Here is an 18,052-nt window from a genome sequence, read left to right as displayed (position 1 = left end):
TGGCATCAAATAGACCATGTTGATTCTCAAAACCCTAATTAACAAAATAAAAGGAAATGGTAAAAATGATATTCCATTAATTCTTCATCATTGACAGTCATGGCACCGTTGATACTCAACCCAATACCTACAACTCAACAAGGCCTTAATCTTTCTATTTGCCAATTTTGATAATTATATTGAAATGTAAGTGCTATGGTCTTTGCACAATCATAGAATCTTTCGTTGATGTATTAGCCTTTATCTGGTTGTTGCCTTGGTTAGTGTTGGAAACTGATCACCGATTAAATAGATGCCCCAATTATTGAACGACTGAAGATTAACTAATGAGCTAACAGTCCCACGAGTACGAATGAGGATGTCCATCATCCAAATTCCTGAAACTCATTAATTAGTTTATATATTATCAGGTAGATTAGATATATAATAAGAAAACAGTGCCATAAGTATTACGTACAGTCATCGCCATCGGTGTTACAGACCAAACCATGAGATGGTCATAAGATCGAAGTTAAGAATTAGGTTAGGTAGATCTGATATTTAATTCAGAAAGACATTCAAGTCAGGACCCACTAATTGGGCAGTGGTCTCAATTAAGATACCACAATTAATGAATACAGGAAGAGAGCCATGAATTGAATAGTGCTTATTATTATCGATCAGTCACCACTGAAATGAAGGGAGGGTGGATATGGGGGTTAAAGCAGGTGGGGACAGAACTCAGAAGGCCAAATGTATATATCTAGAGAGAGAGATGGTCATGTGTGTTTGTGGGTGTGGGTAATGTTTGATGTCTCCCACTAGCTTGTGTTGGGTCGGCCATTGTAGAGACACAAGTATGTGGGTTGTCCTGTCGATATTAGGGTTGTTGCCTCCTCTTCTCTAACTTCATTCTCACTCTCATATATCTATAAACAACACTAGCATTTCACACGCACGTCTTATCGCTTGTGAGCTGATGAGAGCCAAGTGGTTTGTATGTTAGCTTGTATGGGCGTGCGCTATGGTCTGTTTGTTTTTTTCCCATTCAGGATTCCCTACTCAAATGCTGAAAGGAATTAATTCTTTGTGAATTCCGCCTTTCCATTATTAAAAGTCTTTTGTTCTCTTCTACTTAAACTTTTCACCCATAACACCCCCTCTCTCTCTCTCTCTCTCTCTGAGTCAGATAAGCAGAGCTTCAATAAACAAGGTTAAACACTTACAAACCAAAGTTAGACTTTTTACAAACCAAAAATCTGCCAAGCATCCTAAGAAACTTCAAACAAGCAATATTGTTCTGATAGGGGAAAGCTATCGGTTATCTTTCTGCAGAGTGCAGGCTTTGGAGGCATTTTCTGCCACGATGAGTTGATATTGGCGGTGATATGTCTAAATGAGCCACATGCATCGAAAAAGTAGAAATGGAATGAAGAAGGCACCTCCATCGGCTTCTACATGTGATCATGTCAAATAGAAATTGGATGGCTAGCTGCATTATCTCATGTTCAAATTTGGATCCAAATCGATGTTAGGTGGGTCCAAATTTAATTTATATTTGAATTTGAATGTGGGATAATTAATTGAATTTGGATTACAATCCAATATTAAATAATATAAATGAGTTAAACTAAAATTAATCGAAATATTATATATTTATTAATAAAATGAACTAAAAAGTGAATTCCGTTTCATAATTAAACAAAATGAATTTAAAAATACTTTAATACCAATAAATAAAATATAAATTTTAGGCCCCATTTGGCTTACAGGAATAAGGGTCTGGAATCGGAATGGGCTATTCCAGTTTCAACTGTTTGGTTGGTCAGAATTAAAATCTCATTCCCATTTCTGTTGGAATACCGTTCCCCAATTTGAGGAATAGTCATTCCCTGCCCCTCCCTTGGGAATGAAATCCCATTCCTGCTGATTGTCAAGGATAGGATCCAGTAGGCACAACATAAGAAGTACATTCAGTGAGCACATTATAAATATTCTGACAATTGTATGTTAAAAATTGCCTTTAATCTTTTTCAATGATAGATTAGGGGTACTTCAAGGGATAGGTGTCAAAAAAAATTGAAAATGCTCATTTAACGTGCTTACAATGACGTGCCTACCTGATCTGGTCTTTGATTGCCATTGCCATTCCCATTCCCATTCCTGTCTGAACCATACAGACTATAGGAATGGACCATTTTGATTCCGGTTCCAACTTCCAAAGGATTTCGATTTTGATTTCGACTGTGAATTAAACAGACCCTTAAGTATGTATGAGCATATATATATATATATATATATTAAATCAAATTGGGTTTTATTAGATATGCTAGGAGTGGATATCCATTATAAATGAACCGGATTTGAATCCCACTTAATGGGATTGAATCTGCTTTCATAGAAAGCTGCCAATTTGCCACAATTCTGGGACTTCAGCAACTGCATTTGGAAGGAGATGCAGAGATCTAGTATTGTTAAGCTTCTGTTGGGTACTATTGCAAACTGCAGAAGCATTTTGCATCTCCTTCCCTGTTACTCGGTTCACCATGTTCCTAGACAGCTTAATCATGTTGCTCATGTCTTTAGTTCATCATCCCTTTCATTGTTTAGGGTAGTCACTTGGTCTAACCCTCTTCCTTTTTCTTCTTTCTCATCTTTCAAAGAACAAGTAACCGAGGTTTTGATGAATGAATTTGGCCTTAATTAGGGCTTTCTTTCAAAGAAAAGAAGAAACAAAAAAAAAAAAGATTGGATTGAATTCCAATTCGAATTCAAACAATTGGATATCATTTGCAGACATAAGAAGCAAGCATCAGTTGCAGCTGCATAGAATTGGGGGAGTGTTAATAAGTCTCTTTAGATATAATATTACTATTAGACTGTGATTCAACATTTCATTGTAATCTGACACTTGAACTCAATGTCTTCTTATCAAAAAATAATAAGAAATAACAGAAGGGCACACTTGGTTGAAACAAATGACTTAATGAGAACCAATGTCGACTCAAAAAGATATTTCTTTTCCTGGGTGCGCCAGTGGGGACTATCGCTTAGTAACTTTGTGGGTGAATACGTGTTCCCAACCCAAGTATTATGTGCTATCAACAGATGACTAATTTTACCAGATAAACTAAGCTGACCTTATTTCTATGGAGCAGAATGCACATTTAATTAATATAACTCACTAATCCACATGTGATGATAGATTTTGAATCCAATATATACCTAGCTATTAATTAGATATTGAGCAAATAACCTAAGTAGCGTTTGGTATCATAATGTTGTAGTCATTTTTGTTGCCAAAGTAGCACATAGGTATTTTGACTATATCAAAACAAGTTATGGAAAAGCCACTTTAGGAAATAATTTTTTGAATGTTTTTTTTTTCAAATGAGTTTTGTCCTATATATGTGGTGTCTAGTGACATTTACATGTATTAAATAATAATAAATAATTATAATATTGTGCTTTTTATTCAAATGTAATTTTCTTATTTTCTATATGTTTGGCTCCGTGGGTGTTTATTGAAAAAATGCCACCACATCAGTGTTACATTGGTGTTGGTGTTTATTGTATATGAAACCACTGTCTGATTTTACTATTTATCAAACAAACACTAAAAAAGCTGAAATGCTTTAATTTATGTGCATAGGACATTAGGTGAGACGTCAAATTCATGTTTCCCCTCAATGCGTGGGCATTTCTTAAAATGAAATGCTGATCAGTTCACTTTACGTGAGGTGTAAAGCAACTTTATGAGGTGTTACTTGAAACACCTATAAAATGTCAAACCAAATAGAAAAGACAAAAAAAAAAAAAAACGTTTAAAGAAGCATTTTTCTTATAAATGTTTATCTAAATAAACGCTCACCAAACCAAGCATACACAAAATCAAATGCAAATGCAACAGCATTATACAAAACATCCCCATAATTTAGAGCCTTGTTTGATGTTTCAATAGTTTAACCCTGCATTCCAATTTGGGTTTCACAAAAGCTGGTATTCTCCCACAAATGTCATGAGACTGTACAAAGCATTTCCTTTCCAGCAAACCGATCTAATTGCACACAGCCCATCATATGCCCTTGAGCATAGCCTTTCTTTCAATAATAATCAATTTTTGCCTGGTTATAAACTCATCATAGCAGCCAAACATGCCCCTCTAATTATTTAGCTTCACGTTCCCATGAAAGCTGAAACTCTAGAGTCTGGACAAAGGATGATAAAAATTTGGTTTCCAACCCCACATTTGCAGAAAGGATAGTACGGCAACTTTATTATTGTGGGATTACAAAAATGGCCCATGGGCCTAGCTTACACCACCTTTTCTAAATAATAGTACCAGACAAACTTGAATATCCGAATGTTTTGATGCATATCCATGATTATGTTCCTTTGGGCAACAACATAATAATAAACTGTAGTTGTTGTTTGACAGATATTGCATTCTGGATGCATTAGGCCTCCAGAGCTAATCCGCATGCACCACCCTATTCTTTATTATAATGCTATATATATATTCTCCATTAAGACAGTTTCCCCTTCAGTAACTTAGTGAATTACTGAACTGGACAGCCATTTGTGCCCCAAATGGAAGAAGCCCATGTGCCATCTCTCTGACTTCTTCTTCTTCTTGTTTTGACCCTTTTTCAAGTGACAAGGCCGAGTTACAAAGTAAAACCCAAGTTTATAGAGGTGAGTTAGAGGACGATTTGGCCAAGAATAATCCTGCTGAACGTCTGAACCAGAGTTAAGCAGGCAATTCAGATGTAAACTGCCGAGGGCATGTGGTGTAACATGGCTGCATCATTGCATCATGGACAGCTTTACAAAGCATGGGCCCAAAAGCTAGAAAGTTGGGAAATGGTAGCCCAACAAAGCTGATGTTTAGGTTCTGAAACCCATACTCAATGGCTATCTTTAATTTGAGTAGTCAATTCATCAGCTCGTCGACATGCATGCGAGGGTCATGTTCTGCTTGATGGACCACCAATAGTCCAAGGTTTACACTGTTTGGGAAGTTTCAGTTGTCTGATCAATATAATATACCCATTTCTCTTGTCACAGTCCGGCAAGTTGCTAACCATTCAAACAACTGCCAATCCAAGAACAAGCATAATGTGCACCACAAATAATTAATGAAGAGTTAGATGTTCAATTATAGTGAGGAATCAAAGCCTATATACAGAAAATTAATCCCTAATCAACATGCAGTCAATGATGTTCAAAAATAAGATTAGGAACCATTTAATCCCCATCCTTTCAAAAAAAATACGAAATATGAAATATGCTCGACCAGAAATCAGTTAAAAAGGTTCCATACTTGACAGAAAACAGTTTAATCTTTGATCTTGGTTCAAGTTATTTTTTGGGTAAATTGCTGAAACCTCCCCTCAAGTTTCTGACCATTGAACTTTCTAACATAGTTGCAAGTAGATCTCCCTTGATTAAAATCCTGACAAGAGGCACGAAAATGTTCAAAATACCCATACATTTACCATTGAAGCTCAGTTTTACAAAAAAAAAAAAAAGAAAAAAGAAAGCAATGTAAATTTCATAAACAACAAAAAAAAGTGTTTAAAGTTGTAGTTTTACCTTCGAGCAATTGATATGAAGACAAAATTTGAAAAAATAAATCAATTTCGGAAAAGAGATTGGAAGGGTTCTGGGATAGCAATTTATATTAAGAGAAAATTTAGAAAATAAGCATCTACATCAAAAGCAACTGTATGAGTGTTTTGGACATTTTCATGCCTCTTGTTAGAGAATTCTAAGATAGGAGATCTACTTGCAACTATTAGAAAGTTCAGGGGAGGTTTTAGCAACTTACCCTTCTTTTTAATATTATTTTCTTTTGGGGTTATTATCTGAAACTCCCTCCACTTCCTAACAATCCTCTAAACTTACCCTTACTTTTTGATACCTTCATAGTGCCCCCCTATCAGACCTTCAGGCCGGATCCATTGAAATTTTAACAAAAGCCCGACCTGACCCCGCCCAAGTTGCACCCCTACCTGTTTACACATCCACTATCAAGTCAACATTAGTGAGCATAACAGAACTTTCCAAATGTGCCATTTTTTTAATCTATTAATGATAAAATTAGTCTTGGCCAACTAGTCTAAGTACCTTATTAACTAATTTCTGTATAACAAAAATATTCTTGATTTATTTCTCTCCCCTATTTCATTGCATGTTTTATATTTTCTCATCTCACAACTCACCCAAGCTTTATTGGCCTAGCAAGAGTTCAATTTGAGTAAATGAATGGACCTATATTTTTGAATGCTCCCCCTCAATTTGAGTTGAATTGAGAGACATCAGTGTAAGCTTGCAAACACCATTAGTTTTCTAATCATTTGAAAATATGCTTTTAAATTAAAGTGACCACATACCCCCTTACATGTGGGTTGATGGGCCTCTTTATCTGATGATGACTTGACAGCCATTTTTTACACCATCCGGCCCACAACAATTTTCATCAGTTCCACTAGATTGTCCTTAAAATATAAAACAATACCTAATAAAGCTGTAAAGCAGGCTCATCATTAGGTTAAATGAAGCTTAAAGAAGAATGGCATCCAAGAAACTCTATGTAGAAAAAAATACAATAATGGATTTCCAATTTTAGGTAATTTTCCTGTTTGGTAATTTAAATAAAAATTAAATTCAATTGCCTTTTCATATCACCTAATTATTTTCAAAATTTTTCCGGCCTTTTCATAGTGAAAAAATACACTTTAATTTGCATAGGTATGAGTTCAAATACTACCTGGTATATATTAAGGACATTATTGTATTTTAAAAGAACAAATAAGATATAAAGTGTTTAATGTCTTGATTGATGCTTTCTCGATTCTATCTATTAATGTTCTTGTTTGGTTATTTGTTGTTAATGGGCATTATAACTCAGCCTTGACCCATGCCCTTCTTTTGGAAACGAAATCTCATTCCTGTTGATTTTAATTCCTATTTTCATTCCTGTCTGAACCAAACAGACTATGAGAATAGACCATTCTAATTCAGATTTCAATTCCAATTATGAACCAGATGGACCCACCCTTAATTCTAGTAATGTACTCATCATTGGGTGGATCCAATGCTCTGATTTAAGAGAACAATTTGAAGATCCATGAACTAATGTGAATATGGACTTTAAGAGATTATGGACTTAGGCCCATCCACTGCGTCTATACCTTTTGGATATTGCTCCTCGATCTTCAATGTCGAGATGATTGAGAGAGGAAGACGAGAGGCCCCTTTTGGAACCCCCCCCCCCCCCTCCCCCCCTAATTATTCACCACTTTTGGTGTATTGTGTTCATGGTTGTTTTCATATATCATCTGATTCACAATCACGCCAAAATAGAAATGAACATTTTGTAAGCTACTGCTGGTTCTGAAACCTGTAACGCATGATTCGAAAATCAGAAAAAAGGGGTATCTTTTGATCACAACGTTTTATAGTATATTTCAAACAATATCTATGCTATCATAATGCTTCTACTCAAAAATGACCTACAATCAAAAGTAAACAATGCGAGTACAACTGGGTTTCCATATCTCCATTACTCTGAGTTGGACTTCGAAATATAAAGATCTACACGACCAGGAAGCTAATAAAATTGAAATTGATTTTTTCCGTTTTCAATTTTATTAAAATGATAAAATCCTGATATGGCTTATTAATGAACTTTAAAAATTTAAGCTTAGTTTTCTTGATTTTGGTGCTTCCTTGAAATTGACTTTACAATTCCTGATTTTCTATTTTAAATCTAGCAACACCACATGATGTGTAATGAATGAGTAGTTCAGAGTGATGGATCCTCGTGATTATTTGTATTTGCCCAGTCATGTGTGGGTAGGGCTCTAAAGTCTAAACCAAATCAAATATTGTGGGTTCTGGCCCATGATTTTTTACACCATCTTTCAAATACTAAAACACAAGGCCCAAAGCTTAGATTTTAATGGGCGCCTGTATGGCCCTGGCAGAGTGACAAGGTAATGGACTCCATAGTTTTGTTCTGGTGGCCCAATAAAATGTGGGTCCATTATTTGGGTCTTTAGGACAAACGATAATCAGGTTCAGGCTTGTCCCTTGACAGCGACGAAAAGGTAGTCGAGGTAGACTGGTCGGTACAGAATCCCTTGTCCTGCGCCCAAATAAAACAAATACAATTCCTGAAGAAACAACTTAAGAAACCCCAAGTAGTTCGGAATGTTTGTTTGCAGATTTTTTTCCTTTTTCGTGGGGAAGATATTGAATCAGCTGGAGGCTATGGTTTCGTTTCATCGTCTACCTTATCTTGTCCATAGCCTTGGTTGGTCTTAAATATTTTCTACTCTCAAAGCACACAGTTCACAAGCTAGGAAGCCAACATGCCGGATTTCATGGCTACCACTTCAACATCTTCACTAGCTCTACACTGCAAATCCTTGAACAGAACAGACCTCAACTTCGCTTTTCTATCGTCATCCCGACGACCCACATCCAGGAAATCGTTCAACTCCGCGAGGTACAACCAGATTGTGGTAGACGAAGAAGTGGACAGGATTAAGAGGCTTCAAAACGGATCGGATGTGCGTGGTGTGGCCATGGAAGGTGAGAAGGGCCGAAGGGTTGATCTCACACCACCGGCTGTAGAAGCAATTTCGGAGAGTTTTGGTGAGTGGGTAATTGACGGTCTGAGCAAAGAAGGTGCAGGCAGAGGGCGTGTGGCTGAGGAGGAGGATGTGAGGGTGTCTCTTGGCCGAGACCCTCGCATATCTGGAGCGCCACTGAGCGTGGCTGTGTTTTCTGGCCTTTCCCGTGCCGGGTGCTTGGCATTTGACATGGGACTCGCAACGACGCCCGCTTGCTTCATGAGCACTTTGCTCCCTCCATTCACTTATCATGCCTCGATTATGGTACATGCACTTGCAGTTAACTCTTGTTTGGCTTCTTCTAGCTTCTTGAGTCCTGACTTGACTGCTGCCTGACCGATATCTGTTCTTCTTCTTCTCCTTAAAAGTTGAAACCCAGTAAGGAAAACGCTGAAGTAAGTAAAATTATTGTGGTGCAGATGACGGCTTCTCATTTACCCTACACAAGAAATGGGCTGAAATTTTTCACTCGCAAAGGTGGGTTGAAGTCGACGGAGGTGGAGAAGATATGTGATCGAGCAGCTTTCAAGTATGCCAACAGGCTGGCCAAGGTATCAACCACCTTGAATGCTCTTGCTCCGGCCAGAGTTAATTTCATGAGTACGTACGCTGAGTACCTCCGTGAAATCATTAGGAAGGAAGTGAACCATCCACTCCACTATGAAACTCCGCTTCAGGGATTCCAGGTTCTCTCCTCTCTCTCTCTCTCTCTCAGGTTCATTTTGGAGTTTGCATGGATGAGAAGTACAATGTAGGGGACGTTATTAATCGTCAAGTGGGTAGGCTGTGGGCGACGTTAGGTCAAACATTTCCACTCCTGTCCTACGTCAGCCCAACCATCCCAACTCAGACAGACAGACACCAACTATTCAAATTTTTACTGTGGTGTAGACTTAGCTAGTCATGGATAAGGCCAACCTAGGCCCACTTCTAGAATTGGCCCCCTAATTAGGTTCGGGCAGTCCATGACCAGCTCCACCCGCCTACACCATACCTTAGTCCCTAACCCCAACTTGGGCTAAGGTGGGCTTTCTGGGCTGGGTTGCATTAGTGAACAGGCTTGGGTATAGGTGTCAACTCAAATCCAACAAGAATTGGGTCAAGAAAAATTCTCTAAGCCCAGGACCATTTGAAGCGTGATATCAGTTTGGGTTGGGCGAGATGGGGCTTGAGTTGGGCTTTCAGAAGCTGCAACCTTGCTATATAAATGAGCAAATCAAGTCTAGTCTTCGTTTTCTTGGGTCTGCCTCTATGATGGTTAACTAAAATTGGGCTACGTTTGCACTTGAAATGCAGATAATTGTGAATGCTGGGAATGGTTCAGGAGGATTCTTTACATGGGATGTGCTAGACAAGCTTGGGGCAGACACATTTGGCTCCATAAACCTTAAACCAGATGGAATGTTCCCCAGCCACATCCCCAATCCAGAGGACAAGACGGCCATGGCCCTAACTAGAGCAGCTGTGCTGGAGAACTCGGCAGATCTGGGGATTGTCTTCGACACTGACGTTGATCGAAGTGGGGTGGTGGATTCTGCAGGTAGGGCAATCAACCGTGACAGGCTTATAGCTCTCATGGCGGCCATCGTCTTGAGGGAACACCCTGGTACCGCCATCGTCACCGATGCTCGTACCAGCATGGCCCTCACTCGGTTCATCACCGGCAGAGGGGGAAAGCATTGCATGTACCGTACTGGCTATCGCAACGTCATTGACAAGGGCATTCAGCTTAACAGAGATGGCGTCGACACACATCTGATGATAGAAACTTCCGGCCATGGAGCTTTCAAGGAGAATCACTTCCTTGATGATGGTGAGTTATCATGCATCCGAAACCAAAATTAATGAACTCTAGCTCCACCATCTGGAGAGAGGCTACTGCGGTGTGAGCATATGCAATGGCTGCAATTAATGTCTCCATGATAATTGTCCGAATATCTCGTTTCTTCATTAGTCCTCTTTTGATCTATATATTAATTGTAGGAGCTTACATGGTGCTGAAAATCATCATTGAAATGGTGCGCATGAAGCTCAGTGGATCAGGAGAAAGTATTGACCATCTTATTAAAGAACTTGAGGACCCAGCAGAGACCATAGAGCTAAGGATGAACATACTATCTGAACCTAGATTTGCAAAAGACAAAGCAGCAGAAGCGATTGAGACATTTAGAAAGTACATAGAGGTTTTTTCTTCTCTTCATATTACCAATGCGATTATGGATTTAATTTCTTTCTGTTTTGATTCAAGAGCAGCCTTACTAGGTCAAAATTGCAGCTTATATAAATTGTATTGAGCTACTACCTAGTGGCTATTCTCAAACGATTGCTTGTGTATTGACTTTTCCAATACTAAATAATGTTCTATATATATGCCATGAAAACTGTTGTAGGCATTGTTTCTCAAGAGTGCCCATTAAACTAAGATCTAAATGCAACTCCAGAACCCAATTTGGAGGAGAACCCAAGGACCCATATGTCAAGATTAATTGAAAAGTATCCATCCAGAATCTGCTCATTTCCTGTTTTGTTTTTTGACTCTATTCAAACATATTAGATGTAGCTCAAAGGGGGGAAATTTGAACTCTATGCTTGAATGTTTTTATCATCTCACTACTTCTTGGTAGTATCATTCACCATGCAGTGAAAACCTTGAATCACTTGCAACTATAAGCAGAACTTGTCTATTTGCAGGAAGGACGGATTAATGGATGGGAGTTGGATTCCTGTGGAGACTGTTGGGTAAGTGAGGGCTGCCTTGTAGACTCGAATGATGAACCAACTTCTGTTGATGCTCACATGTACAGGTGAGTACCTGCAAAATAGATATGATTTTGTCTTTTCAACTCTCAAAGGAATCATTCAACCTAAAAGCTTAAGCTGTTAACTGAGCTCCTTATATAGGGTTTTCTCACTCATAACTTGTGTTGAAATTTAATTAATTATAATGGAGATGACTAGGACTAAACCATTTGATCAACCAAGCTCTAATTTCTCAAGGAACCATTCACTGTTAATTAAGCGAGGCCCCTGAATAGATTTTTATCTCTAACAACAACCACGAAATTATGGAAAATCCATGAATTTCATTATATTTTTCCCTTTGATCCCATTCTCTTGCTTTGTATTAGAAGTTTAATGGTTGTGCACAAACAGGGTCAAAGTTTCAGACCAAGAGCATGGACTTCATGGCTGGGTACAGCTTAGACAAAGCATTCACAATCCAAACATTGCTGTAACTATGCAATCCATAGTTCCTGGTGGCTGTCTCTCCATCACAAGAGCCCTGCATGATCAGTAAGCTATACTGCTTCATTCCTTTCTGTAAGAAACATTTTCCATTTCTGGACCCATAACATTTGCTCATATGTTTTCAGGTTCTTATTGGTAAGTGGGATGGATATAATCCTGGACATTTCGCAGATCGAAAAGTTCATAAAAAATGGACATCTAGGTTGAGATGGATGCAGTCCACCATGACAGAACAGACTAATTAATATTGTAAAACAAATCATTAGCAAAAAGCTTCATCAAATCCATCCAGTCAGAAGAAATTTAATGTACAGGAATAGTGACAGGCAAGCCAATTACGGCATGCAACAGAAAGAAACTAGAGAATTTCTGTCCAAATTGCTTAGTGTGTTAATACAGAAATAAATGAAAAAAAAATAAAAATACAACATGAGAGTATAGAAATCTTGACTGTTCTTTAATGGATCCCAGCATTTGGCAACAGCTTAAAATTAAAATAAACATTACACATGGTCTATTTATATCATGGTTTTCAAAACATTGTTGACCCAGATGGTCAAACTATTTGACCCGGGAATGGATCACGTAACCTAGAATTTTCCATAAACAATTGACTCAATCAGAAAATCTCTGTCCTGATGGTTGAACCGCTAAAACATTCGACCCAGACAACAGTTTTTGGGTCATTTTTATTTAATGTTTGGACCAGATGGTAAACCATTCTACCCATAAACCGGTTGCCAGAATGGTTCCTTTTCCAAATCGATTTTTAAAACCTTGATTTATACACATCTTGTTTTCTTCAATTCTTATGTTATTCTTGCAAAAGGCCCAAAACTCGACGAGCCCAGTCAGATCCAATTTTACAAACTTACATAGCAGGCCCCAAGCTCGGCTCAAATTTTGTTAGATCTTAGTTGGCTGGGCTTATACTGCCCAACTAGGGGTTCTAGTTTTACTTGAGTTGGGTGGAGCCTCAGGTTGAGGACTGAATACCTACGTTGGGCCAGAGATCCACCTATTTAATGTTCGTTAAACAAATATACATTAGTGCCTAATGGCATTTTAAAGAATTAATCCGTTTGGTTCACAGTTGTATTGGAGTGGGAATTAAAATCCTTAGAATCAAAATTGGAATGGTCTATTCCCTCTGCTTGATTGGTTCAGATAGGAATCAGAATTGGCTGAAATGAGATTCTCAAACCCGAGGGAGGGAGTGGGAAGATCATTCCTCAAATCAAATGGGGAATGCTATTCTATGAGGAATGGGAATCAGATTCTGATTCTACCAAACTAAATGGTTGGATTCCAAACCCCTATTCCCACAAACCAAACGGACTAACTTGCTTCCACTTGGACCTATCACATGAGGCTTTGTTGCAATTTGCAAATGATTGCATGATATACTCTAAGACAACCTTGGAAGCCAGCCATGGCATTAAGGATATTCTAGCTAGATACGCCAAAGCCTCATGTCAAAGACCAAATTTCCAAAAATCGACAATGATGTTCTCAAAAAATGTTCTTAACAGATTTTAGAGATTGTTGACTAGGGCCCTGTTTGGCAATGTTTCCACCTGTTCCTATTCTTTTAGAAATTCTTGTGTTAGAACAAGAATTTTATTTCTTTCTCCTCGGGAATAACAGAGGTGTTTGACAAAATGTTTTTTTGAGAATGAATTTTTGTTCTATAAAAAAAGAAATGGCATTTGGATAATGAATTAAACTATTTCTTAATATGAACAAACAAACTCAAATGATGGAAACTCGGCATTTGTTAGAGATAAGTGTTGTCGGAGATTAGTTTGGATGAATCTAGCCAAAGCAATGATGAGTAAACCAGGTAGACGACAAGGAATACACCTACCTATTGATGTGAATCTGGCCAGAAATGTTGCCAAAGCTTTGTACCGTTCTCTTGCCATCCAGTTGTTGATGCAAAAAGAGCCAAAGGAGTTCTCTCCTTTGAGATGTGCAGTGGCAATGAGGTAGTGTCGAATGAATGAAAGGTGATTGTTTTAGGGCTTATTTCTATCATTTCGCATGAAATACCAAACATATCCCTTCTCTCACATGGGAATTGATGGAACGTATTTGTTAATATGCATTAACGTTGTGAGTCACCACGTTTAATGATCAAACAAGACCTAGGATTATTAGTATTCCAAGATCAAACAAAGTAGAGAAATATTTGGATGCCCTAAGAGAGTCACCAAAGGAACCTTCAGCAATGTCTTGGGTAGAATAAAACATAAACTGGGATGAAAAAGCAAAACCCTTTCAATTGGAGGAAGAATCACCCTTCTAAAGGCAGTAGTGGGAAACTTAGCCCAGTACCAGATGAACATATTTGGCATGCCAAAGGAAACAAGCAAGGAAATGGATAAACTGTAGTGGCGATTTTTATGGGGAAAAGAACAAAATAATAAACATTTTACTATAACAAAATGGGACAATGTTTGCTTGGATAAGGAAATTGGGTGGCCTAAGCTAGGCCTAAGAAAGATGACAACGGTAAATCAAGCAAATCTAATGAAAGTGGGCTGGAAAATCTTGAAAGACCCCAATAATTATCTAGGACAAGAAAATTTTTTAGAGCATAAAATTAAGAAAAATAGCTCGAGGGCTTGGAAAAAGATCTGCCAACAAGCCCATTGGATTCAAAAAGGATCAAATTTAGTAAAAAATTGGAAATAGTGAAAAGTGTAAATTTTGGACAGATAATTGGCTAGATCACAAGCCAATAAAGGATATGATAACCACAAATAGCCAATATTTGGATGATCAAAACCTAGACACCAAGGTCTGCGAATTTATAGAAAAAGATAATAGATCTTAGAATCTACATAAATTCTCAAGATTTAATTAACAAAATCTCTTCAATCTACATTCCAGTGAACCTTGAGAAGGACTCAGAAGTCAGAACAATGGGATTCAAGATTGGACAGAAACTTGACAGTTAAATCAGCATATAACTTGTTGAGAAATGACCATGCTTTGGATGATCCAGTTATTTTCCTATGGCTACTAATACTAAGGGTCTGTTTGTTTACTGAGAAAGGGATGAGAAAATGGAATATTTCTGAATGATTCTCTCTTTCTCGTGTTTGTTTGTTGGTAAATAGTGTTTTGGGATGAGAAACAAGAGGATGCGAGATCCCAAAATGAAGTGATCGGGATCGCACTAAAACAGTGCAATCCCAATGGGAAAGGAAAAAACTAAGAAAATTGGGCGAGCTTTATCAGAGTAAAAAGTCAACAGGGAATGATTCCTCTTCTTCCCCGTTCGGACCCCAAAGATAGAGAAGAATTTTTTGGCTTCGCCTGTTCATCATCGTTCTCCCTTGCTCGAAAACCAAGAGCGGCAGCTACCTCACACCGGCTTCACCCCCCACTCTTCTTCTCGTAATCTCATGAGGGAGAAGTCTTCAAAGTTACTATTCATTGGCATCTTCCTCTCGACTGCAGCGAACTAGAGTGGTGTGATTGAAACAGCCACTGCCGCTACAACTTCTAGTAGCAGCGGTAGTTTCGTTGCTTCGACCGACCATCCTCCCTCATCCTCTCCCTTTTCCTCTCTTTCCATCCCATTCCACCCTCACTTCTTGCCATTGAATGGCCGTTGGACACCTTCCCTGGCGAAAAGCAACAGTGGCCATTGTCCTAGTAGTGAATTCCAAGTGTCTTCGAAAGACTCCCCATCCAAGAGCTCATCGGGTCTTCCCTGATTTTCAGATCATACCCCCAACAATCTCTATGTTCGACGATGAATAAATAGCGACAAAGTTATCTTTTTGCTTTCTTATGCATTTCCCTTTGTAGCAGCGATCGAGAAGAAACAGAGAGGGTGAAAGAGGAAGGGGGTGAAGATGAAGGGGTAGCTGCCGCCCGCTGCTAGTTCACCACCTCTATCGAGAGCTCCGAGATGATGAACAGTTCAAAGAGGGGAGACAATACACCGGAGCGGGAGAAGGTTACTGATCTGAGAACTTCCACCGCCGACTCGCCGTGTCCAAACAAGGAAGATAAACAGTGCTGACCTCCTCAAGTTTCGGTTGAAAGAAAGAGAAGATGGACAGTCGTCTCTTCTCTATTCAGATGAAGGGGAGAGTGAAGAGAGAGAGGGAATGTCGAAGGAGAAGGAGGTTGGAGAAGGGGTTGTTGTAAATTACATGCATTTTTATATTTGAGAATGATTTTTCTCATATAAACTTTCTTGCAAAACAAACACTAGAAAGTGGATTTTCTCACGAAAAATTTCTTAGCAAACAAATGCATTATAACTAACTGAGAAAATAATTTTTCCTCTTCTTATCTCATCCTTTCTCAGCGCAATTTTCCCAGCAATCAAAGACACCCTAAATAAACTCCCTTCTAGGAAAAATCTTATAGAAAGAGAGGTATAAATGTTAGCCCTCTCACTGCTGCCCATCATGTGGTCGGATTAGAGGAGGATCAAGACTATATTTTTATTAAATGCCACCTGGCTACAAACAAGATGCTCAAGGATTGACTCAAACCCCCCTCCCCCTGGATGTGCTCTCTTCTCCAACTCCAGTCAATATCGTTTACAATCATACTTTTCACAAGGGAAACTTAGAGACCGGATGCTTCACACGCACATCGTACCATACATTGAGAACATCTCCCATACTTATAAGTTATTATTCATGGGAGATGTTCTCAATGCACGGTGGATGTGCATGTGAGGCGCTCCTGTGTGAGGAGCATACCCAGTTCCCGCTTATTAAGACTCGGCTGGCAGGTTACCACCATGTTAATATGGTTTGTGTTGGTTTTCCATTTGTATCCAAAAAAGACCCGAGAATCAAGGCCATTGATGTATTGTAGTGGCCCCACCAACACGTTACTTCATTCATTCAGCCCAGAGCTACGACATTGTGTAGAAAAAATGGATGGTGTATACAGTTGGTATGGCTTCTATTTCTTTGATAAATGGTATCAGCTCATTGCCATATAGGCGTTTGTACCAAAATGTTATTTGGTAAGTCTCTATAAATGTTTATCTTGGTTTATGTGTAATCCAACTGTTGGAGGAATCTTCATTTTAATGTTTTCCTCAACATCAAGGTATTTATTTAATATTCCACTTATGTGATGTCTGATTGTCAACAAACAAGAAAAAAATGTTTACCAATTACTTTTCCTCGATTTTAAAGACAAATCAAATACAAATACTTTTTAAATAAGCAGAAGCCATACTAAACATTCCCATGGTTTGTACATTAAAATGGTGTTTGGTCCTGTCGTAGTTTTCTTAGAAATCATTGTACTTGTATTCCACGTCCATGCTATGGCCTATGTAGACATTTCAACCTTACCTAATGTTATTTTTTGGTTTAGTTATTTAGGTTGTTTTAAGCAAAACGGTTGTACTTGTGTCCAAGGTTTAAAATTTCGACACAATATGCTTGATGCGGAGCGTATCATATATTTTATCTTTGAAAAATAGATACGGGATACGCATAGAAATCGGGTGTTTCATCTTTTTTATGCGTATCGGATCCATATCGGGGCGTATTAGTAGCGTATTGATGAAAAAGATATGGCCAAAAACTAAAAAAAGGGGGGAAGCAAGTTTCTTTTCCCTGAAATAAGCTTTCTTTCACCCCCAAATGACTCTAGAACTCCAAACTTCATTCCAGAGTGTAGATTTGCAAATGTTTACAAGAAACAAGTGTGAATCGTTAATTTTTTTAAAGAATTTTCAAATTTTGAAAAAATATGGAAAAAATAAGTAAATTTTTTCACTTTTTTATAATATCTTGTGATTTTTTTTTCTTGAATGTTTAAATTTATGTTGACATTCATTTCTTATTAGATTCAAAATCACAATTTTTTTTTTTTGTGTGATCAGTAGATTTATGGAAATTTCATGAAGATATTTGAGAAAAATATAAATTAATAAAAAAATTGAAAATGTAATTTTTTTCTCTGTCTATAAAGACTAAATATGCTTTAAATCTATGGATCTATTTATCGTATCCATAGAACAATTGAAATTTCTTCTTTAATATTTTTTTTATTTTTTATATTTTTAGAATTAAAAAAATAAATAATAATTAATTATATTTTATCATTTAATCACAATAATTGAATATATTATAATTCTATGGATGATCTATCATATCCACCGATCAATTGGAATTTCTTCTTTAATA

General features: G+C 37.8%; 1 protein-coding gene across 1 annotated transcript; it reads left to right on the top strand.

Annotated features, from left to right (window-relative positions):
* Nucleotides 1–8,229: 8,229 nt before the first annotated feature.
* Nucleotides 8,230–12,308, top strand: LOC104609970 (phosphoglucomutase, putative / glucose phosphomutase). Its single transcript, XM_010276422.2, has 7 exons — nucleotides 8,230–8,885; nucleotides 9,041–9,307; nucleotides 9,918–10,434; nucleotides 10,605–10,804; nucleotides 11,313–11,425; nucleotides 11,775–11,915; nucleotides 11,996–12,308. The coding sequence occupies exons 1-7, from the start codon at nucleotides 8,358–8,360 to the stop codon at nucleotides 12,075–12,077; spliced, it is 1,848 nt and encodes a 615-aa protein (XP_010274724.1). The 5' UTR covers nucleotides 8,230–8,357; the 3' UTR covers nucleotides 12,078–12,308.
* Nucleotides 12,309–18,052: the final 5,744 nt, after the last annotated feature.

This window comes from Nelumbo nucifera, chromosome 4, assembly GCF_055504915.1.
Source record: "Nelumbo nucifera cultivar China Antique chromosome 4, China Antique-T2T, whole genome shotgun sequence".
Lineage (NCBI taxonomy): Eukaryota > Viridiplantae > Streptophyta > Magnoliopsida > Proteales > Nelumbonaceae > Nelumbo > Nelumbo nucifera.
Note: the sequence above shows the minus strand (reverse complement) of the source record. Positions and strands in the feature narration are given on the sequence as shown.

Bases quoted from the DNA above. Each gene is read 5' to 3' on its own strand.
- LOC104609970 (XM_010276422.2), top strand. From the start codon at position 8,358: ATGCCGGATTTCATGGCTACCACTTCAACATCTTCACTAGCTCTACAC. The intron at 9,308-9,917 runs GTTCTCTCCTCT...CTTGAAATGCAG, and splicing joins CTCCGCTTCAGGGATTCCAG to ATAATTGTGAATGCTGGGAA. The intron at 10,435-10,604 runs GTGAGTTATCAT...TATTAATTGTAG, and splicing joins GAATCACTTCCTTGATGATG to GAGCTTACATGGTGCTGAAA.